Source organism: Stigmatopora argus, chromosome 12 (genome assembly GCF_051989625.1).
Source record: "Stigmatopora argus isolate UIUO_Sarg chromosome 12, RoL_Sarg_1.0, whole genome shotgun sequence".
Classification (NCBI taxonomy): domain Eukaryota; kingdom Metazoa; phylum Chordata; class Actinopteri; order Syngnathiformes; family Syngnathidae; genus Stigmatopora; species Stigmatopora argus.
In genome coordinates, this window is record NC_135398.1 from 2,755,245 (window position 1) to 2,777,785 (window position 22,541).

Consider the following 22,541-nt stretch of genomic DNA (forward strand, 5'->3'; position numbering starts at 1 on the left):
GTTGCCAAGTTTGAGTTGGACTTTTTCTATCATCCAGAGCCGCCGAGCGCGTGCCCCGAAAATATGTTCGCCTGCGAGAACGGCGTTTGCGTGGAGAAGGACCGAGTGTGTGACTTCACTGATGATTGTGGAGATTGGACCGATGAGAGGAACTGTGGTGAGATATCGTAATTATTTGATGTTAAATCGAGCACTAGGCGGAGTGTTGCATTTTTTCAGTGTATTTTGTTCCCGTTAGTCAGTGCGAATGGCGGAGCAATCGCTAATACGAGATGAGTATATACTACTACTTCTCGTTGGCAAGTGGTCGTGCGTTATCCTATTGTGAGGACATTTGCGTGCATCATTTTGGGAATATTTTGAAGGGAATACAAAAGCAAACAACCCTCGATAGGTTGCATCTGAAAGTCAGGGTGGAGGCGGGGCCAATAGAGCCAATTTGGGAGAAGAAAGGTATCAACATTTAACACAAAATTAGAATTAAGTTTAGTGTAAGGTTAGATCAAACTTATTTTTGAGTGTGTCTGCATCGTAATCCAAGTCCATTTAAATTTGTTTATGTTATGTTACGAGTGCGTTGCCGTGGAAAAAGTCCCAGAATGAACAGTTTGTTCATTCTTTTTTTTTTTTTTAAACGCTTAAAGCCTTTAAACATTTGAAAATTTCTTCTGTACTAGAACACCATGGCGTGATAGAGCGCTGCAGTTTTGAAAGGGGTTTGTGTTCTTGGGCTGGAAGCCACTTGGACCAATCGGGAGCCAGATGGAGCCGACGAAGAGGTCAAGACGCCTGGCCGGAGGATGGACCCCCCATGGATCACACGCTCCAAAATTCTGCGGGTAAAAAAAAAAAAAAAAGCTATGGAATTAGCCTGCCAATGCAATCTGTCCACTGTAACGTATGGAACTGTTTTCTCAGGTTACTATATAACTCCAGCGACTCACCGCACGGAGACGGGGCAGATATTGGAGATTCTCTCCAAAACATTACTTCCTAGCTCTAATTGCACGGTAGGTTCACTTGGAATTCATACACTTTTGTGTATTAGTAAATCTAGTAAAGATGCTTGCCTGGTAAAAAAAAAAAAAAAAAAGTATGCTGCAGTCAATGTCCTCAATTTTGCTCAATGTGCATTTGAAAAAATATTACAGCATACCTGTCAACCTCTGCCGATAACTGCCCTTATAAATAATTATGATTCCCCTTACAAACCCCCCAAAAAACCTTACAAACACCGTACGAGTCGTACGGTGTTTGTAAGGTTTTTGGGGGGTTTGTAAGGGGAATCATAATCATTTATAAGGGCAGTTATCGGCAGAGGTTGACAGGTATGTTACAGCCATAATAGTAATCTCGATCAAATGGCGTGATCGGAAATTGGGCCCAAATTTTATGATATCAAATGGATTCACATTATATCCTATGGAACAAAAGTGTTTTTAACCCTTTTCTGTTGCCTTTCCCCCCTGTTTATAACCACCTGCGCGCCCATTTAGGTCCGATTTTTCTACTACAGCCTACTAGACCCCGCAGGAAAACTCACAGCGGAGTCCAGGACGCACCACTCCGGGACTGACGACCGGACGCTGTGGCGCAGGACACAGTCGCAAAGCTACAACTGGCAAAGGGCAGATGTCACCTTCTCCTCTTCTGTCAAGTGCAAGGCAAGTAGATCACTAGCTTGCTAATGCTAATTGAATCAACACAATACAACATGGCATTATTATGTTCAAAAATGATTTTGTAAAATCTAAAAATATATTTAAAAAAATCTAAAATAAACATTGTTTTAGATCTATAAAAAAACTGAATATTCAGGGCTTTTAATCCATTTCTTTTAATCCATTTATAAAAAAAAAAAATCTAAATATTCTATCTAAAATGGTCCGGCCCACGTGAAATCAAATTGACGTTAAAGCGGCCCGCGAACCAACCCGAGTCTGACACCCTTGGTCTAACTTGTGATAAAACCTACTTATGTGAAGGAATAAATGCATATCATAAATAAATCAACACAATCCTCTTTCCTAAGATTGTCTTCAGATTCGAGAAAGGTGCTGGCGACAGTGGACACGTCGCGTTAGATGACGTGTCCTTCTCCAAGGAGTGCACCTTTGACCCCGACAACAGTCCTCTGCCTGACTCGGCACCCCCGACCACCCCTCCCCCCAACCCCTGTAAGGTAGGATACCTCTGATAGTTATGACAAAATAAAGCAGGGGTGAAAAAATAATATGGATATAACGATTGAACTGTTACACGGTTAGCCAAAATAGCATGAACGTGGAATTATAGATCATACTAACTATTACAAGAGTCAAATTGTGAAACAGTCATTTTGTTGCTTATTTTTCTCTAGCATGAACCGGAAGTTGTTTGGTTTCTAAGGCATCAACTTTTGGGGATGTAAAGTCTGTTTGAGCATATTTTTTTTGGTGGAACATTAGGAGATTGAAGTCATATTTGGTGAAAAAATTATGAGATTAAAAATATTACATTACTTATTTTTGCGTTAGTCGAACCGGAAGTTGTTTGGTTTCTAAAACATCAACTTTTGGAGACGTAAAGTCTGTTTTGAGTATATTTTTTGGTGGAATATTAGGAGATTGAAGTCATATTTGGTGAAAAAATTATGAGATTAAAAATATTACATTACTTATTTTTGCGTTAGTCGAATCGAAAGTTGTTTGGTTTCTAAAACATCAACTTTTGGAGACGTAAAGTCTGTTTGAGCATATTTTTTTGGCGTAATATTAGGAGATTTAAGTCATATTTGGCGAAAAGCCATACATTTATGCGATTAAAAATATGACATTACTTATTTTTGCGTCACTCGAACCGGAAATTGTTGAGGGTCCGCAGACATCAACTTTTGGTGACATTAGGTCAGTGTGAAAATTTTGATTTCGGAATAGTTTTGGAGATTTATGTGATTCCTGCTGATAAAATTTTGATGTAAATGACTATTGTTAACATAGGCGACATAGTTTTAAATGAAAAGATTTTCCCTTGAGATTTTTTTTCAACGCAAAAAGGGTGCCGCAGCTCAAAAAAAGGTTGGGAAACACGCAATGTGCTTCAATCTATTTGCTTTTGTGTTCACTTGCAGGAGACCGAGTTCTTTTGTTGGCGTTCAGAAGGAAGTAAATGCATTCTTTCCAACTTAACGTGCAATTATCAACCTGACTGTCCCCAAGAGGAGGATGAGGACGACTGCGGTACGGTCCATTGGCATCCTTTTTTAATTTTTTTGTTTTTTTAAATAGTAAAATACAATGTCGCAAGAAAAAAAAGAGAAGTTTATTTTCATTTGGGAAGTTACTTTGTATTCTGCATTTCTACAAATACGAACACTCCTCCTCAAAGTGAGGAAACAATTAGGCCAATGCTCCCAATTTCTTTGGTTTAGACACAAAAAATGTGTTTCTTCAGATTTTGCATGTCTTAAAAGATTCTTTGGGTACTCCCTTTGGTCTCTAGCAAGTAAAATGCATGCTCTGTTGGGTTTGAATCGCAAAAATAGCTGGGAATTATGGATTGTTTTTTTAACTTTATAAAACTTCTGTTATATTAACTGAAACAGATACAAGAGTAGTAATATAGACTAGAGTATTCTTTAGGGATGTCCCCAATCATTTTTGGGTCTTCAATTTATTTATTTATGTTTATGTAATTACTAATTAGCTGCCATTGACGGCGGCAGAAGTCCAGTCAATTTTTACTGTTTGTTGTTGTTATTTTACATTAGATTAGATTACATAACTTTATGCATCCCATATTCGAGAAATTTCATTGCCACAGTAGCAAGAGGGTGAGAATACAGACACAGCAAAAGACATTTTAGACATAAACAGATGGGTAATAAATAAGTTAATAAATAAATAAATATATAAATTAATTAATAAGTAAATATATAAATAAATATATAAATAAATAAATATATACATAAATAGATAATATAAATAAATAGATAAATAAATAAATAAATAGATAATATATGTAAATAAATAAATATATAAAATAATAAATAAGCGTGTTGATGACAAAATATTTGAATGTGATTTTCGCGCCAATTCCAATCTGGTCGCCGGCTTGCTCGCTCACTCTCGGCACTCGCATCTCGCAGGTCCATGCTCATTTGAGAGGAATCAATGCGGCTGGACGGATCCCAGCCAAGCGCAGAGTAGGTGGCGCAGACGGAAGGCCGGCGCAAGTGCTTGGCCGCCTACTGATCACACCACGGGCAAAGGTGAGGCCCGCGGGGGGGAGTTAAGAGATGTGTGGTGACCTCAGAAGCTGATGTTTTATTTTTCCAGGCTTCTACATGAGCGTCAACTCCAGTCAGGCGCCGGCGTCGGGCGAGACGCGACTTCAGAGCCCACGTCTCCCGCCCTCGTCGCCCTACTGCCAAATTCTGTACGTGGGACCGTCCTCCATGTTGTTTGTGTGACACGCAGCTCAACTGGTCCTCTTTGGCTTGGTTGCTCAACTCAACTCCCTCTCGCCGCCTTCACAAATTCAACACTCTCAAATCCTTCCTTCCTTCCTCGGTTCCCCGGCGCAGGTTTCACTTCCACATCAGCGCCGTGTGCGCTGGCTCGCTCAGAGTGCTGACACGGCACCCCGGCGGAAGTGAAGCAATCCTGTGGTCACGCAGCCGCAACACCGTCGCCTACTGGACGGCCGAATTGCTGCCCCTGGGGCCTCACCTGAAGCCTTACGAGGTGCCTAAATCTGAAACGTTCCTTTTCTGTCTCCCTGCAACTCCCTTGTGTAATGGCTGCGAGCACTGGGCAGAGCGTTGCATTTTTTTCAGTGTTTTTTTTCCCGTTAGTCAGTGCAGAATGGCGGAGCGATCGCTAATACGAGAGGAGTATATACTACTACTTCTCGTTGGCAAGTGGTTGTGGGTTATCCTATTGAGAGGACATTTGTGTGCATCATTTTGGGAATATTTTGAAGGGAATACAAAAGCAAACAACCCTTGATAGGTTGCATCTGAAAGTCAGGGTGGAGGCGGGGCAAATAGAGCCAACCCGGGAGAAGAAAGATATCAAAAATTGAAAACAAAATTAGAATTAAGTTTAGTGTAACGTTAGATTTAACTTATTTTTGAGTGTGCCTGCATCGTAAAACTAAATTAGAATTAAGTTTAGTGTAAAGTTAGATTTATTTTATTTTCGAGTGTGTCTGCATTGTAATCCAAGTTCATTTAAATTTGTTTATGTTATGTTACGAGCGCGTTGCCGTGCAAAAAGTCGCTCTCCGCGAAATCCGTCTAATTTTAGTACTATTAAACACATTTTAGTACTATTAAACCACTAGTTATTTGTTACATTGTTAATAGATGGCGAATTAGAACAAATCAAAATGTTTGTCCAATCCAATATCCAGTTTTGGTTTTTTTTTTTTCAGAGGGTTGGAACGAATTAATTTGTTTTCAGTTCTTTTCTATGGGAAACGTTCGTTTGAGTTACGAGGAAATCGACATACGAGCTCAGTCCCGGAACGCATTAAGCTTGTATCTCGAGGTACCACTGTACTATTATTTCTTGACTACTACTTTTTCTGATTGATTCAGGTCACGTTCAGCACTCGGTATGAAGACACTCGAGAAGACGCCCCCACGGACGCTTGTGTTGTCGCCGTAGACGACATCTCCTTTCTCAACTGCCAGCAGTCTTTCCGTCCTCCAGGTGAGGATAATGCCGGAGCTTTCGAGCGCCATCTTGAAAGAAGCCGGCGGGGTCCTTTACTCTGTTCCCTGTTTGCCACCCACTCCACAGCGCTCTCCACTTTCGGCTGTGATTTTGAAGACGGCCTCTGCATTTGGACACAGGGCGCCGATGACCAGCTGGACTGGCTCGTTGGGTCCGGTCCGACGGGGACACCCAATACCGGGCCTGCGGGGGACCGCACTCCAGGAAAAGGTAAGGGAGACGCTAGAAAAATCTCAGAAAGGTTTTGTGCACTCAGAGGACAACCCAAAAGTAATAGTAGTGGTAGTAGTAGTAGTAATAGTGGTAGTAGTGGTAGTGGTAGTAGTGGTAGTAGTGGTAGTAGTAGTGGTAGTAGTGGTAGTGGTAGTAGTTGTAGTGGTAGTAGTAGTGGTAGTGGTAGTAGTGGTAGTAGTAGTGGTAGTGGTAGTAGTGGTAGTAGTAGTGGTAGTAGTAGTGGTAGTAGTAGTGGTAGTAGTGGTAGTAGTGGTGGTAGTGGTGGTAGTGGTAGTAGTGGTGGTAGTGGTGGTAGTGGTAGTAGTAGTGGTAGTAGTAGTGGTAGTAGTAGTGGTAGTAGTAGTGGTAGTAGTAGTGGTAGTAGTGGTAGTAGTGGTAGTAGTGGTGGTAGTGGTAGTAGTGGTAGTAGTGGTAGTAGTTGTAGTGGTGGTAGTAGTAGTGGTAGTAGTAGTGGTAGTAGTAGTGGTAGTAGTAGTGGTAGTAGTGGTGGTAGTAGTGGTGGTAGTGGTAGTAGTGGTGGTGGTAGTGGTAGTAGTGGTAGTAGTTGTAGTAGTAGTGGTAGTAGTTGTAGTGGTGGTAGTAGTAGTAGTGGTGGTGGTAGTAGTAGTAGTGGTGGTAGTAGTGGTGGTAGTAGTGGTGGTAGTAGTAGTAGTGGTAGTAGTGGTGGTAGTAGTGGTAGTAGCGGCGGTGTCCAAATAATTCTGAAATGTGTATATTTTTATGTATTTACTCTTTGGGTACTGTTAAAATATGGAAATTCTACAGTTTTCACACTCATTTCAACGTGGAGCGAATTTAGTCCTCGAGCTAAAGTCTTTAGCTCCATCTAGTGTTAAAACTAAGAAATGCAACAAGATGTAAGTGGTACTTTAGCTTCTTGTGCGGACAATATTGAATTATTTATATTTTTTCTATTCCCTGCGGGCTAAGATAAACTGGGCAGCGGGCCAAAGTTTGGACACCTGTTTAAGTATTATTAAACATTTTAATTGAATGCATTTAAAAATAATGATTTCAATTAAAGATCTTGAACCTTGAACACAGAAAAATGGCCCATAGACATGTTCTAATCGTAGTAGTAACTCCACAAAATAAATATTGTGGTAATATTGGTATTACATTTTTTCATTGTGGTGACTTTTTGTGTATTTGTGCATTGTTATTGTTTAACCACAGGGAATTACATCTATATTGAGAGCTCCAGCCCAAGTGCAAGGAATGATGTTGCCCAGCTCAAGTCTGCACTGCTACCCCCTGCAGTTCAACAGGGGTACTGTCTCAAGTTCTGGTACCACATGCATGGAGCCACCGTGGGTTCTTTGCGAGTCTTCCTACTGACGACGGAGTCCATGGAGAAAACCTTGGTAAAACACGCAGAAATTGATTTGTTTTAAATTATTGATTCATTTTTGTATAGTAAGGCTTACCCGGAGACAGCTGGGATTGGCTCCAGCACCCCTCGCGAACCTAATGAGGATAAAGCGGTTCAGAAAATTCTTTTTTTTTTTTTTTGCAAAATGGTTAACTCGTGGCTAAGATGTACTTTTCGCCGTTTTGAGGTTCAGTGCTGCAGTTTTTATGTTCCTCCTGTTGCATGTTTTTTTTCTTAATTTCTTCTTTTTTTTAATAACATTGCACGCAGCCATTTTGAAAATGTCTTTTTTTTATATATATATATTTTTATTTTTTACATTGCATGCAGCCATTTTGAAAATGTCATTTATATATATATTTTTTTTATTTTTATTTATTTTTTACATTGCATGCAGCCATTTTGAAAATGTTTTTTTTATATATATATTTTTTTATTTTTTACATTGCATGCAGCCATTTTGAAAATGTCATTTATATATATATATATATATATATACATATATATATATATATTTTTTTACATTGCATGCAGCCATTTTGAAAATGTCATTTATATATATATATATATATATACATATATATATATTTTTTTTTTTACATTGCATGCAGCCATTTTGAAAATGTCAATAACTGTGAATACTCGCTTGACTGGAATTAGCCGGCGACCAATCCACAATTAATACTAATTTTAAATTTTACAGGTTGGCCCTCCCATCCTTTTATTTTTCTGGTCTAAAAAAAATCGATTGATTTACATTCAGATGTCCGATTTCAGCGTTTATTTGTTTGTAATGCCGGACTTCCTTGTACTGTGCTGTGGATTGAGTAACAGCCACAACTCTCCCATAAGACATTTTCTCCATGTTATGCTTTTATAACGGTTGTGAAACGCAGGGGTTACAAAAGAGCTGTGATTTGTGACCTGTGCGGTTTCGCAGCATACTACGGCGTTGCACAAATCTCTCCTCACATCCTCATTGCGGGGAGTGACTCAGGCCTCCGTCTTTCCTGTAGGTGTGGCAAAAATCAGGAAATCAAGGCCTCGACTGGCGGCTGTCGCAGAGTCACGTGACCCTGCGGTCAATCCACCAGGTGATCCTGGAGGCCAGCGTGGGAGGCCAGGCCGGCGACATCGCCGTCGATGACATCTCGCTTGTCCTGGGCGCTTGCCCCGACTCTGGTAATAAGTGAAACTGTTCCTTTTAGGACTTCTTTTGGAATTACCGTGGCTGTAAAGTGGCAATAATAAGCGCAATTTAATGTAGTAGTGAACGAGGTCATTGCAAAGGAGAAATGTGACATAAAGCACGTCAACAATTGACGTAATGTTTCTAAAAATCCACACGCCAAAATGTTCATAGATTGACTACTACTTATTTATTACTTGATTGTTTATTTATTGATTATTTGTTTGTTTTTGTTATTATTTGTGTGCTTCCCTACTTATTTATGTTGTTGACTACATATTTATTTTTTTATTGGTTTGTTTTTGTTATTTGTGCACTTTGTCGTGAAGCTTTGGTACTAGGCCGTTTGGTCGCCGGACTTTTGGTCGCCCGGAAGGTTATTGATAATTTCCATTTAAAATTGTTGCTCAAATTCCCTAAATACAAACTGCGAATTACTATTTAGTCATACTTAATGCCCTAGTAATTATTAGGCTAAAGAAAAGCTCCAAATTTCCCGTACTTTTATTGTGTTTTGTTGGAGAACTTGTTAAGACCCTGACTGACGTCCCTTCTTAAAGGGCCAACGCATGTACATACAAACTCTTATACACTCAAACTGCTCAGGGCCATTGTTGGCTTTTATTGATGCGTCGACCGTGTTGTTTTACCTTGTTTTGTTGCCAGACTTTTGGTCGCCGCACGTTTGGGTCCGGGCGACCAAACGTCCGGTCACGGAAGCTTTAACTCTCATTCGACTTGTATAATAACAATAAAAGCATTCAACTTAAGTACACATGTTCATACTTTTGAATGCATTGTGATCGTATTGAACATCTTTTCTAGATTTGTGCGATTTCGAAGACGGAAACTGCAACTGGCAGCAAAAGAGCGACGATGACGCCGACTGGATCCGCCAATCGGGGGCCACGCCGAACCCCAACACGGGCCCCGACGGCGACCACTCCACCAACACCACCTTGGGCCACTACTTCTACCTGCCGTCCTCCGACCGGGACATCTCCGGCCAGACCGCTGCTATGTCGTCCCCTTTGTACCACCCAGGTAAGTCCTCAACTCGAAAACCGAGGAGCTTGACTCCCCAGTGTTCCCCGCCTTTTTTTTCTTCTAGGAAAGGCAGCTTGCGTGCAAATGTGGTACCACATGTACGGCCGAAGCGTGGGAACACTCAACGTTTATCAGGAGAGTGAACACGGGGTACGAGCGCTGATTTTCTCCCAGAGCGGCGACCAACGCAACCTATGGAGGTTTGCCCAGGCTGCATTTTTGCCTTGGGTTCAACCGTACAGGGTGAGGCCATTTTTCTTTCTATCTTTTTTTTTTTTATAATAAGAGAATAGCTTTCTGTTTGCATGTTCTCCTCGTGCTCACGTGGGTATTCTCTGGGTACTCTAGTTTCCTCATACACCCCAAAAACATACACGCTATGCTACCTGGTCGAAAACTAGATTGTCCTTAGAGATGAGTGTGATTGGCTGGAAACCAATTCGGGGTGTGCCCTTGTCTATTGCTCATATTTGGTTGGGATTGGCTCCAGCACCCCCTTGTGAAGATAAGCAACCTGGTTGAAAACTAGATTGTCCATAGAGATGAGTGTGATTGGTTGTTTGAAACCAATTTAGGGTGTGCCCTTGTCTACTGCTCATATTTGGTTGGGATTGGCTCCAGCACCCCCTTGTGAAGATAAGCAACCTGGTTGAAAACTAGATTGTCCTTAGAGATGAGTGTGATTGGTTGTTTGAAACCAATTCGGGGTGTGCCCTTGTCTACTGCTCATATTTGGTTGGGATTGGCTCTGGCACCACCTTGTGGAGATAAACGGAATCGAAAATGATTGAATGAATAGTTTCTATGGTTGCTGGTATTTTAACCCTAGAATGGTTACCCTCTATTTCAGGGGTTACATTTCACGCTTCTGAAATAGAGGGTTACCATGGTTACCGGGTGTAAAAATGGGTCCTAAGCAAGATGGTAAAATGAAGGGTACCTATTTTTCCCCGGTAACCATGGTAACCCTCTATTTCAGAAGCGTGAAAGGTTAATCCCCTGAAATAGAGGATTGCCATTCTAGGGTTAAAGAAAGCACCTTTACATGTTATTTATGATCAAACATTATTGTATTTTTCCCCATCATCACGTTTTTAAGAAAACCACCATTTGCAGACTTGAATACTTTAAGCAACCATCTTTTACGAGGCGTTGTCGACGGCTTACCAATATGGCGGACTGCGATGATTGCAGTGCCCTTCTTTTTGTTTCAGCTGGTGGTTGAGGGAGTTAAGGTCGGTCCCAGCGAGGAGGGCGACATGGCCTTTGACGACGTCACCGTTTGGAACGCCAAGTGCCCTCCGCGCCACTTCTGCGACTTTGAGCTCAACATGTGCAGATGGAGCAACGTGGGCGGAGGAATCGACCAGCACGACTGGCTCCGCGGCAGGGGAGTCGCTCCGAACGTCAACACGGGACCCGGCGTAGATCACACGACGAACGCGCCGCAAGGTCGGTCGCGTGCGTTTGTTTATCATATGTATTTTACACAGCAATGGGGGTATCATTTTGACTTCTTCCATCAGGCTACTATATTTATGTGGACAGCACAGTGGGTCAGGCGGGCGATGCCGCCTTCCTCATCAGCGACGTGCTCCAACCAGCCACAAGAGGCCGCTGTCTTACATTCTGGTACCACATGTTTGGTCCCGATGTGGGGACCCTTAGAGTTTACGTTAACGACAGGTGGGCGCTCGTTCATTGAAAAAGATTGACCTTTTTTTATGTCTTTTAAACGTCACGGATCTGAATTTTCTTTTTGTAGAAAAAGACACGACAGCGGGAACGAGAAGGGCGTGCAGAAGTGGGTCGAGTTTGGTGACAAGGGGGACAAGTGGCTGAGGGCCAGTGTGTTTGTTGACCACGATGATGCATTCTGGGTAATTGTTTTCATTTTAGCAGCAAAAGAAGGCTTTATTCATTTATTTATTTTAAATGTAGTTGCTTTGTTGAAAGTGCCGTCGGATACAGATGATATCTAAAGTAGCAAAGTAGACCTGACGAGTCTGTGTAAAGTAGTACTAAAACAACTGTTGTCTTGTGCCCCAGTTTGTGTTTGTTTATCAGAGGGGGAAGATTGCACGTGGGGATGTTGCCCTAGATGACATCAGTGTGATTCGTGGAACCTGCCCCTCTGAGCCCACCACTGATAACAATACGGGTAACACGGATTTGCTTCATAGGATAGATGTACTGGACCATGCGGTGCTGTGTTTAATTGCATGATTTTAAGAGCTAACAATAGCAAATATCTCCATTTGTACCTGTTACCTTGTGCAAATATACTTGCTAATGCAATTATATATATATATATATATATATATATATATATATATATATATATATATATATATATATATATATATATATATATATATATGTATATATGTATATATATATGTATGTATATATATATATATATATATATATGTATATATATGTATATATATATATGTATATATATGTATATATATATATGTATATATATATATATATATATGTATGTATATATATATATATATATATATGTATGTATGTATGTATGTATATATATGTATGTATATATATGTATGTATATATATGTATGTATATATATGTATGCATATATATGTATATATATATGTATGTGTGTATATATGTGTGTATATATATGTATATATATATATATATATATATATATATATATATATATACACATACATACACACATATACATACACATACATTCTGTTAACATTTTGGATATCGTTCATCAAACGAGCTCACCATTGTTATCAATTTAAAATGAATTGGGTCACATATGATACACCCAAGTGTTAGACAATTTAGCGGAAAAAATACACCTGACAACTATTAATTTGCAGATGCAAAATACTATATGCATCCCGTTTTTTTTCTACAGATATGTTGTCTGTGGGCCTCGCCGTGGGTCTTACTATACTGGCTGGCGCCGTCATCTTCATTTTCATCGTTAGACTGAATTGGAAGCGTTGTGCTAAGTATGACACATGACTAAATACGCATGCATGAAAATCTGCGTACGCTCTCTTACCGAATGCTTTTTCCAAAAGCAGGTCATCTGCATGGAGCGACAATGAGCTCAGTCCGAACTCGGTGAACCTCTCTAGCTGTACAATACGAGATGTAAGTGATTTGATGATTATATTGAAATTGGATTTGATGAATCGCAGTATACAATGTGTTTTTTTCTCCATAGGGTACAATGCATAGAAATGAATCTAGCCTGTCCTTCTTCAACATTTTGTACAATGACCCCCGAGGGGAAACCGAGGTTGGGTCAACGTGTGCCTAGCATTCGCATCCCGTTGTTTTTTGTAAAGCAGTTTGTTTTAAATAGGTATGGCAGTGTCATAAAGTAATATGACGGATAATAAACTGTTTTTGGTTGTGTGATTTAGATACGTTCTATATCAGGGCTCACCAACTGGTTCTTCAGGCCACCTACTCAGTCTTTTTTCCATGTTTCCCCTCTATTCATACCTGAATCAAAGGATCAACTCATCAGCAAGCCCCCCCAAAAGATCCAGACATTTTTTAATAAATCGTATAAACTTAGCTATGACCCAAGATGTATATTTCAAATCCACCCCACCACATTTTTCCCCTCTAAAGTGACTTTTCTCCTATGGCTGTCTGATTCTACAAGAAAAATAAATGATCACAGTTTTTATTTATTTTCAAAATGATATTACTTTCTTTCCTACAAGTTCAATTAATATACATTTACAACCTTGGCTGAAAGGTCTTTTAAAATAACAAAAACGCATAATTAAAAAAAATAATACATTGAATTTAAAAACTTTTAAAATTAAAAAGAAAAAATAAATAAAAAATGTTACATTTAGCGAATTGCACTGACGCAAAATGGCGGACGAGTGATAACAGCCGTCGGCGTAGGCTCACAGCGCGCACTGCGCATCTATATCTATTCACCTGATATCAAGGGCCGGAAGCATCATCCCACACGGCCACCGCCCCGGCAAAGCGTGACAGTCTGGGCCCAGCTACTCGCGAACAATGGGTGTTACTGTTGAAACCACTAAGCCCGGAGACGGTAAAATTATATTTTATGTTAATATAAACACAATATATCCTATGTAATGCATTAGGGAATTTAGGTTATTAACAAATGCTCTTCTCTTCTTAGGAACAACGTTCCCGTTGAAAGGCCAGACCGTCGCAGTGCACTATACCGGTGAGCTTCCATTGTTTCTACACCTTCGCTGTTTTAAAGAAAGACACGCATTTAATGGCGTTGAAGGTTTTAAGAAGCAATTCTTGAATGTAGCCGACGTCTTGCGTGTAGTTTGACTCTTTATATGCTTGTGATTTTAAATTATTTAGGGGTTGGTTTTGAATGGTAAGCGAGTGGTTGGTTACGCTGTGTAAAACCGAAAATAGTCTATTTTTTTTCCAATGAACTTTAGCGTAAAGCTTTGTATCAAGTAATCGTTTAAAATGAGAAGTGAATGTTGTAAAATGAATACATAGCTGTTAGCTAACTTGTGGTAACACAATATTGTTAGACTGCATAGTGCGCATGCGTACAACACGACCGCCATTTCGGCAGTGTCGGAGAATTCCGTTTTTTTTTTCCAGGTACATTTTTGAAATACACACAAGGAAAGTGTAATGTTTTCCGTTTAATTGGATTGAAATTCATGTGTTTTGTGGCTTAGTTTTTGTTTTTAATTTTAAATAGAATCTTTCGTTGTTGGTTTATTTTTACATTTTATGTCTCCATTAATTATCTTTAATTATTGTATTCAAGGTACACTAACAAACGGCAAAAAATTTGATTCCTCCCGGGACCGAGGAAAGCCTTTCAATTTCAAGATTGGTGCTGGTGAAGTCATTCGTGGCTGGGATGAAGGTGTAGCTCAGGTATGGAGAAAATAAATTACCGTATTTACTCGCATATAAGCCGCCCCCACATATAATCCGCACCCTTCAAATTGCCTTAAAATCGTTGAATTTTACAATTTCTCGCGTATAAGCTACCCCCTGATTCACAATTTTCACCTCCATTTTCATGGTACTTTGCTCTTACTTACATCTACTGGTGAAAAAGAGTAGCAACTCTTGTGCGCATATAAGCTGTCCCCTTGATTCAGTCATCATTTTTTTAGTTACAAATACGGCTTATATGCGAGAAAATACGCTATTCCACTAAAATGACATGTTTGTTCCAAATGCTTTATTTTAATGTTAGTAATTCATCTCTAATATTCAACCTTTGGATATAATTTGCTCTTCAATATATAAAAAACTTAATTTTGGTGTAAATCGCCATTGTTGTTTTGTTGCCGTGTGCTTTACACTATCACCCATTTATCTTTGGAGACGTTGAATGAATTTGGCAAAAGAAATGACTTGACGACGCCATTTAACGTTTACCCTTTTTGTTTTGCAGATGAGTTTGGGACAGAGAGCAAAGTTGACCTGCACACCGGACTACGCGTACGGGAGCAGCGGGTATCCTCCCGTTATCCCGGCCAACTCCACTCTCATCTTTGATGTGGAACTCCTCCGCATCTCTTGAGTGTTTTGTTTTGCCTTGATTTAACACCCCCCTCTTCCCGCCCCCATCCTCTCATTCCAAGCTCATATTTTACAAGGGAAAAAAATGAAGATGCTATCAAGGGCATTTACAATCACCTCCCCCCCCCGACCCACTCGAATCTGCCGCTTACCGTCCAATCCTTATTCTGTTCGATGGATATTGTAGAGTAGCAGGGTTTTTCATTTTAAATTGGACTTGACACTCAGGTGCCCATTCAAGCAGTGTGCTATGTAAAGAGCAGCTCTTGTCATTCCGCAGTGCCATCATTTAGCGATAGATGACCTTTCGATTCACTCAAAAAGCTTTGGCGCACGTGCTACGAATCACTTAAAAAGCATAGAAACCATTTAAACGTCTGCCCGAAGAACCGCTCGTGTAGTACCAGGAACTCAAGTGTCCTTGTTATCATGTTGCGCTTTTAGTTCCTTTGCTGGTAACTAGTGGAAATAGTCCCATGCTTGTGTTCTTGCATTAAAAATGAGTTCACTGAAATGGATGCCTCCGTTGTTGTCACTGGGATAGTTTTTTGTGGAAGAAAAAGATGTTTAGAAAGGCACATCTGATAGCTTATAACTCTCTCTGAGGTTTATATTGTGCTGGTTATTCAAAAATACAGTAAGACAGAAGAAGCTTTAAGGGGGAGAATGGGATATACAAGGGAAATGAGCCTACAGAGATAAACTGTCAATGATTGAGGGAATTAATATGCTAACTAATGTTCACTGTCATTGTACTAGCAAGAGCCGCTTAATCCCAATAGGTTCAGCGTATCCAGTCTTGCAAGTTTGTTGGATCAACTTGGCGCTGAACATCTCCTAAACCATGGAACTTATCCTGGAGTTCAGACGGACGGAACAAGGGCGCTCCACTCTGTTGAGGGATTTTCCACCCAGAAGGACGTCAAGATAAAGGTAATAAAGCGGGGGCCCCAGAAAAATAATTATTCAAAAATACCCTTTGTATTTACAGTGGATAAAATCAACTTTTTTGGGTATCAATGTTAGTCTGAAATTTTGGAAAATGTCCATCTAATTTTGTATTGAAAAATAAATCCTACTTTTTGGGGGGTCATATTTACAGGTTTATTCAAATTTGAAGCCCGTTTTTTTTCTTCTTCGCCATGTGTAACAACAATAATGCAGTTGCGCTATTTGGACATCTAGTGGCTACATGTGAAATTACAACGGAAGCTAAACAGCTGTTGCCTTTGGAATGCGTGGGCATTTTAATCTTCCTATAAAATAGTATTGTTTTCCAAGCAAAATAAAGCCACTCTTGGCGTTCTTGCTTTAAAGGCTTCACTAAGTTATTCCATTGACTCTCATAAATCACAAAAACGTAGCGTTTTCTGCTCTTGACTCAACAAATGTAAAATGTTTATGACGTAAGGCCTGACAATTCCAACAGTGCCTGAATGCCGCGTGGATGTAGCGTTGTGTAGTGGTTAATAATGGTAGCGGTGAGTTGATTAGGCTGCCAGTTTGGAAAGTCAATTTGTTTAATCAATTCGCCGAGAAAAAAATAATTATTACTGTTCAGTTAAATTTTAACTTCGTACACGACGCCAAAGTAACCTTTTTGGGCGATTTATAATGAAGACGCTGTGCGTAATTACGGGATTGCTGGTTGTTGTCCAGCTTCCAGTCGACGACGCGACGCCGACATCGGCTTTTGGTAAGTTAACAATCATTTCAAGTATTTATAAATGTTTTTTTTTAATTATATCACTTGAGGAATGCTTTAGAATCAATTTATATATATATACACACAAATGCAAAGTAAACTTGCAGGGACAGAAAACAAGTTGTATTGTTTAAGCCACTAATCACAATTGCACCTGTGTCGCTTTAATAATACGCGTTAGTTTGAATCATTTTATTTCCAAGTTTAAAATATTTAAATCACAACAATCTTATTCGGTGAAAAACCTTTCATGTTTCAACAGAAAGCAAAATAACATTTTCATGGAAAATTGTTTGAAGTGAATCCTTTTCCATATTGAGTTATTTTATAAATAAGTCTCATTTCCGTATAAGCGAACGACAGAGATGATAATTTTTAATGTTCTCTTATTCAAAATATATTGCATATTTTTTATTTAAAAAACATTAAACCGACAACTTTGTTTTTCTGTGTGCATTGCTTTCACTTAAAAAATATGATTAATTTGGAGCTATTTTAATGGTCATATATTCTCAATTTTCTTTGTTTTATTGATTTTTTTTTCATTTCTATAATTTTTGTTTGACAGGAAAAAAAAGTGCTTCTTTGGGTGTAATTTCTTTATTCTTGTATCTATTTTTTTCATTTCAATAATTTTTGTTTGACAGGAAAGATATGCTTCTTTTGGTGTCATTTCTTTAGTGTTTAGATTTTCTTATGCGAGTGACGCTTTGGATGGGGCATATGACAAGTAGAAATTGTAGAATGTGGGTGCCGCAGGAGCACCCAAGGGTGCCCTGCTTGCTTGGCTGGCGTCAAGAATGTGCTGAGGCTGACTTCTTCACCCTGGGATGTGAAGAGCAAAATGAGTCATCGGTAGCGGCGTGACAACCGAAGCCCTGCGCGAACCGTCACTTTTCAGACCGTGACACGTCCCCATTATTATTACCGTATTTATTCGAGTATAATGCGCACATGTGTATGACGCGAAACCATAATTAGTGACTAAAAATCTGTATAAAGGTTTTTTTCTTCACTTTTTCCTCATCTCACACCAAGGATTGCACCGGTACTGGTAACTTGCAAATGCTTAACACGTGTCGCCATGACAAAACATTTATTCACAACATATAGTACGGAAACCTGGTGAAACAAACTACCATTATGAATGCCATTCTCAAATGGAATTTACAATTTTAAATCCTTAAAGTCTAATTCATCATCATGTTTAACATTTTCCAGAGTCAGAGAGTCAGAGAGTCAGAGAGTCAGAGAGTCAGAGAGTCAGAGAGTCAGAGAGTCAGAGAGTCAGAGAGTCAGAGAGTCAGAGAGTCAGAGAGTCAGAGAGTCAGAGAGTCAGAGTCAAACAATTGATTCTTGATTCTTCTTGTGTGAGCCTCCGGCCAATAGAATGGGCTCTTGCACCCCATCTGGCGAAAAAAAAAAATGTTTTTACATCTCCCATTATAATGGCCTTTTCACCGAGATTCGCGTATAACGCGCACCTGAACTTTGCTTCAGTTTTTGGTACACAATCTTGCGTGCTATACTCGAAGAAATATGGTATTATAATTTCATAAAAAGGGTTTTGAAGGTGAATTCAACCTAAAATACTACATACAATGATAATCTTTTGTTGATGTTGAAATGAATACATTCCAATCTTTTTCACCCGATTCTGATTCTCTGAAAATATCGTTATGGGGCTCAATTTCCGATCAGCTGAGCGGGGGACGTCCCTAATTCACATTGATAAATCCGCTTTCAAGGTACATCCGATATGATCCCTCGTAAAAGTGCTGATTATTACAATAAAATGAATTTGGGGTGTCCACTTTTTCCATTACAGTTTTTTCTGCCCTTTGTTTATATATGATAATAGGGTTAAGAGACAGGATATTTTTAAAATTCTGAGTTCTAATTGTTATGATTCACATTCCATCCTGTGCCACAGATTCGAGGGGGCTCTACGGGGACCCCCACCGCCCAGACGACCCGGATGCCGACCTCCTATTGGAAGAGGGCCACGACAATTCCACTCAAATTGTGGTGGGACTCCACCTTCTCCCTTTAGCTAGTGAACAATTAAAAATTGACCCCGACAAAAAGATAAGCACGAGATATATTTCATAAGCACATTCACGGCGGTCCCCTGTAACAAAATTCATGGACTAGCTTGGAGGAAAAAAAAGAGAATTTATTTAAATGACTGCTTTCAATTCTGGGTCTCCAGATCACAAAAACAAATAACTTTAATTCATTACAGTAATCCCTCGATTATTGCGTCTTCACTTATCGCGAATTTACTACTTGGCAATGTTTTCCGCTATTAATTTTGTATTTAAATGACTGGACTCCATTATATTCTGGATCTCCAGATCACAAAAACAAAGAAATCCCATTTTGACGGTCTTCCATTTTGAACCCATTCAATTTATTACAGTAATCCCTCGATTATCACGTCTTCACTTATCGCGAATTCACTACTTAGTGATTTTTTTTCCGCTAATATTTTTTTTATTTAAATGTCTGCACTCGATTATATTCTGGATCTCCAGATCACAAAAACAAAGAAATCCCATTTTGAACCCATTCAATTCATTACAGTAATCCCTCAATTATCACAACTTCACGACTTAGCGTTTTTTTTCCGCTATTATTATTATTATTTTTAAATAAAATTTTCTTTTTTCTGTCTTTCGCTTGCTACTAGGACTCAGCACTCAAAAAAACGTTATAATAGGGGTGACCCTACTTTGCGATTTTTCGATTATCGCGGCCATGTCTGGTCTACATTAACCGTGATATTCGAGGGATTACTGTATTTACCAATGCGGGTCCTTTACCAAAGAACTGCTGTGATTTTTTTTTTTCTCCAATTACAACAATACCTAATAACGCCTTTCTCCCATACTTCCCAGAACACGGATCACGTCTATTACGTGTCTAAAACGGTCAGTCCCGGAGAGGCGGGAGGCGCCGACGCCTGGGTGGACGTCGAGCGGGCCGACAGGAGTCGGTGGAAGACGTGGGCTTTCCTGTCCGGCACAAACGGCCGAGCCGAGGTTCGTCGACGCCGCCTGCCGCCGTCTCGTCTCGTTACTCATGAGAAAACGTCATTCCAGAGAGTCCATCTTTCCTTTGACTTTCCCTTCTACGGTCACACGCTGACGGAAGTGACGGTGACGAGCGGAGGCAAGTACAAGTACGAATTGGCCCATTTTCTTTTTTAGCTGCACTTTTTGGACCGTGTAAGTACGTACGTACAGTACGTTAAAGTATTTTTGTTGTTTTTCTGGCAGGTTTTATTTACACGGGCGATCTCATCCACCGCATGCTGACCGCCACGCAGTACATTGCCCCCCTCATGGCCAATTTCGACCCCGCCTTCTCCGGCAACTCTTCCGTCTTTTACTTCGATAATGGTGAGTGCCTCGTATTTTTCATTCTATATTAAAATTAGAAAAACTACCCGGAGGAAACCCACGCAGGCGGGGAAAGTCGTCGTCTGGGATCGAACTGCCGACCCGTCAGCGCCAGGACATGTTGATTTTTAAAATCAAAATAAGGAAAAGTTACACAAGGAGGGTCGCCCCGCCCTACCCGGAGAAAACCCACGCAGTTGGGGGAAGTCGTCGTCTGGGATCGAACTGCCGACCCGTCAGCGCCAGGACATGTTGATTTTTAAAATTAAAATAAGGAAAATTTACACAAGGAGGGCCGCCCGGCCTTACCCGGAGAAAACCCACGCAGGTGGGGGAAGTCGTCGTCTGGGATTGAACTGCCGACCCGTCAGCGCCAGGACGTATTGATTTTTAAAATTAAAATAAGGAAAAGTTACACAAGGAGGGCCGCCCGGCCTTACCCGGAGAAAACCCACGCAGTTGGGGGAAGTCGTCGTCTGGGATCGAACTGCCGACCCTTCAGCGTTGAGCTCCCGTCCGCCCTGAATTGATTTTTTAAACATTATAAAACATGAAGGAAACAGCAGGCCAGTGGAGAGTGGTTAGCGCATGGGCCTCGCAGTTCTGGGGTCAAGAGTTCGATCGCAGGTGAGTGAGTCCACACTGCACGGAGTTTCCATGTTCTCCCCAGGCTCGCGTGGGTTTTCTGCGGGTCCCCAAAACACGTATGCTAGGCTAATTGTATGTACGCCAAATTGTCAATTGCCGTGAGTGATTGGTTGTTAGCCTCCACGTGCTCTGCGATTGGCTGACCACGGATTCATGGTGCTGCATATAGACTACAGCCCATAGTCGGCTGGGATAGGCTCCAGCACCCCCACAAACGCGTTGGCCGGCGTCCGTTAATGATTTTGTGTGGACGGCAGGTTCTGTGCTGGTGGTCCAGTGGAGCCGCCTCCGACTGCGGGACAGCGTCCACTCGGGCGCCTTCACGTTTCAAGCCGCTCTGCACGATGACGGACGCATCGTCTTTTCCTACAAAGAGGTGAACGTGGTATTTTGGCCTCACGCTGGTTTCGGCGCCCCTCTCAACTTTCCTTTTACCGCCACAGATTCCAGTCGAAATCGCCGACATCAGCGGCGAGGATCACCCGGTTAAAGTCGGCCTGTCGGACGCTTTCGTGGTTCTTCACAAGATCCAGCAGATCCCCAGTGAGTCCAATCTTAGCCCGTGAGCTAAATTGAATAGCTGTTTGAGTTTTGTTATTTATCTGCTGAGATACAGGACCACATGGTTTCTTTTTTTGAGGATCCAGTAAAAAAAAATCAGGTTTTAAAATGTATTTTTTCCATTTTTATCTTTTTGTATCCCGTAGATGTACGTCGAAGAACCATCTACGAGTACCACAAGGTGGATATCGTCAAATCCAAGATCTCAAATGCCACTACAATCGAAATACTACCTCTACCAAGTAAGAGAATTTATGTTTTCAAAAAGGACGTTTATTCAAAAATGAAATCCTGTCAATTTAGTCCTAACCAATTCATATGTTGAATATAAGTATGGCTAAAGTCCCTGTGATCAAATAGTAATATATTTATAATTGATTATATAATAAATTACCAAAAACATAGTGGGTCAATTTTTATTAGAAAAAATGAAACATTTGCAGCATGTTTTCTTTTCAAAATGGTGACTGTTCTAAACATTAAAAACAATCAAATGGAGAAAATACTAAACATACCCCACAAGTACAATGTGGTCATGCATATGTTTATAAATAATTTAATGAGCGGGAAAAATCGATAAGATAAAAAGAATTGTATATAGATAGTATTTTTTTAACTGATGCTAGCCCCAAAATGTTAGAAATTCAAATAGTCTACATTTAGAAATCGAAAATCAAACCTACACATTTTATGTAGAAAAAACAAATCTCCTGAATCTCCTCAAAAACATATTTATTCTTATATTTATAACTTATTATTAAATAATAAGTCTATTAACAATTTGGGTACATACAATTAGCCTAGCATGTGTGTTTTGGGGGACGTGCAGGACCCGCAGAAAACCCACGCAAGCCTGGGGAGAAAGAACATGGAAATTTCGTGCTGTCTGCACTCACCTGCGATTTAAAGTGATTCAAATTGACTGATAGGTTTATTATTAATACACTTTAATTAAAACAGGGAGACATCATTAACATACACTGGCTACAACCCGCAAGGAAAATCACTCCCAACTCGCCCTCGTCCAGGATGATTCTAAAGAAACGGCATCTTCCTCTGTCAATTTAGTCGGCGCATAATCAAAATATTTGAGGTAATC

The 22,541-nt window shown here is 40.2% G+C and overlaps 3 protein-coding genes across 7 annotated transcripts in view; all 3 read left to right on the plus strand.

Moving 5' to 3' along the window:
* The window catches only part of LOC144086017 (MAM and LDL-receptor class A domain-containing protein 1), a 51,496-nt gene extending 38,523 nt beyond the window's left edge, over positions 1-12,973 (plus strand). For 4 of the 5 annotated variants that reach the window (XM_077615755.1, XM_077615754.1, XM_077615756.1 and 1 more), the window contains 22 exons: positions 38-157; positions 678-839; positions 919-1,010; positions 1,497-1,664; positions 2,033-2,182; positions 3,110-3,218; positions 4,127-4,249; positions 4,317-4,416; positions 4,565-4,724; positions 5,582-5,696; positions 5,787-5,930; positions 7,131-7,318; positions 8,343-8,508; positions 9,341-9,559; positions 9,627-9,805; positions 10,777-11,014; positions 11,089-11,248; positions 11,328-11,442; positions 11,612-11,723; positions 12,465-12,561; positions 12,634-12,706; positions 12,780-12,973. In XM_077615755.1, the coding sequence (XP_077471881.1) occupies positions 38-157; positions 678-839; positions 919-1,010; positions 1,497-1,664; positions 2,033-2,182; positions 3,110-3,218; positions 4,127-4,249; positions 4,317-4,416; positions 4,565-4,724; positions 5,582-5,696; positions 5,787-5,930; positions 7,131-7,318; positions 8,343-8,508; positions 9,341-9,559; positions 9,627-9,805; positions 10,777-11,014; positions 11,089-11,248; positions 11,328-11,442; positions 11,612-11,723; positions 12,465-12,561; positions 12,634-12,706; positions 12,780-12,875 (3,086 nt within the window). In that variant the 3' untranslated portion in view covers positions 12,876-12,973. The remainder of the gene's footprint in view (positions 1-37; positions 158-677; positions 840-918; positions 1,011-1,496; positions 1,665-2,032; positions 2,183-3,109; positions 3,219-4,126; positions 4,250-4,316; positions 4,417-4,564; positions 4,725-5,581; positions 5,697-5,786; positions 5,931-7,130; positions 7,319-8,342; positions 8,509-9,340; positions 9,560-9,626; positions 9,806-10,776; positions 11,015-11,088; positions 11,249-11,327; positions 11,443-11,611; positions 11,724-12,464; positions 12,562-12,633; positions 12,707-12,779) is intronic. The other variant, XM_077615757.1, reaches the window with a different exon arrangement.
* A 554-nt stretch (positions 12,974-13,527) lies between these two features.
* LOC144086021 (peptidyl-prolyl cis-trans isomerase FKBP1B-like) lies at positions 13,528-15,638 on the plus strand. The gene is made up of 4 exons (XM_077615769.1): positions 13,528-13,637; positions 13,731-13,778; positions 14,355-14,467; positions 14,997-15,638. The coding sequence occupies exons 1-4, from the start codon at positions 13,601-13,603 to the stop codon at positions 15,123-15,125; spliced, it is 327 nt and encodes a 108-aa protein (XP_077471895.1). The 5' UTR covers positions 13,528-13,600; the 3' UTR covers positions 15,126-15,638.
* Positions 15,639-16,366: 728 nt separating this feature from the next.
* Positions 16,367-21,349, plus strand: plxdc2a (plexin domain containing 2a). Its single transcript, XM_077616216.1, has 7 exons — positions 16,367-16,820; positions 18,763-18,857; positions 19,730-19,873; positions 19,934-20,013; positions 20,111-20,233; positions 21,139-21,257; positions 21,325-21,349. Exons 1-5 carry the CDS (start codon positions 16,739-16,741, stop codon positions 20,229-20,231), a joined length of 522 nt encoding a protein of 173 aa, XP_077472342.1. The 5' UTR covers positions 16,367-16,738; the 3' UTR covers positions 20,232-20,233; positions 21,139-21,257; positions 21,325-21,349.
* Positions 21,350-22,541: the final 1,192 nt, after the last annotated feature.

Coding starts and splice junctions, on each gene's coding strand:
- plxdc2a (XM_077616216.1), top strand. CDS start 16,739: ATGAAGACGCTGTGCGTAATTACGGGATTGCTGGTTGTTGTCCAGCTT. Junction 18,858..19,729: donor ACAATTCCACTCAAATTGTG/GTGGGACTCCAC, acceptor CATACTTCCCAG/AACACGGATCACGTCTATTA. Junction 19,874..19,933: donor GCACAAACGGCCGAGCCGAG/GTTCGTCGACGC, acceptor ACGTCATTCCAG/AGAGTCCATCTTTCCTTTGA.
- LOC144086021 (XM_077615769.1), top strand. CDS start 13,601: ATGGGTGTTACTGTTGAAACCACTAAGCCCGGAGACG. Junction 13,638..13,730: donor AACCACTAAGCCCGGAGACG/GTAAAATTATAT, acceptor TTCTCTTCTTAG/GAACAACGTTCCCGTTGAAA. Junction 13,779..14,354: donor CGTCGCAGTGCACTATACCG/GTGAGCTTCCAT, acceptor ATTGTATTCAAG/GTACACTAACAAACGGCAAA.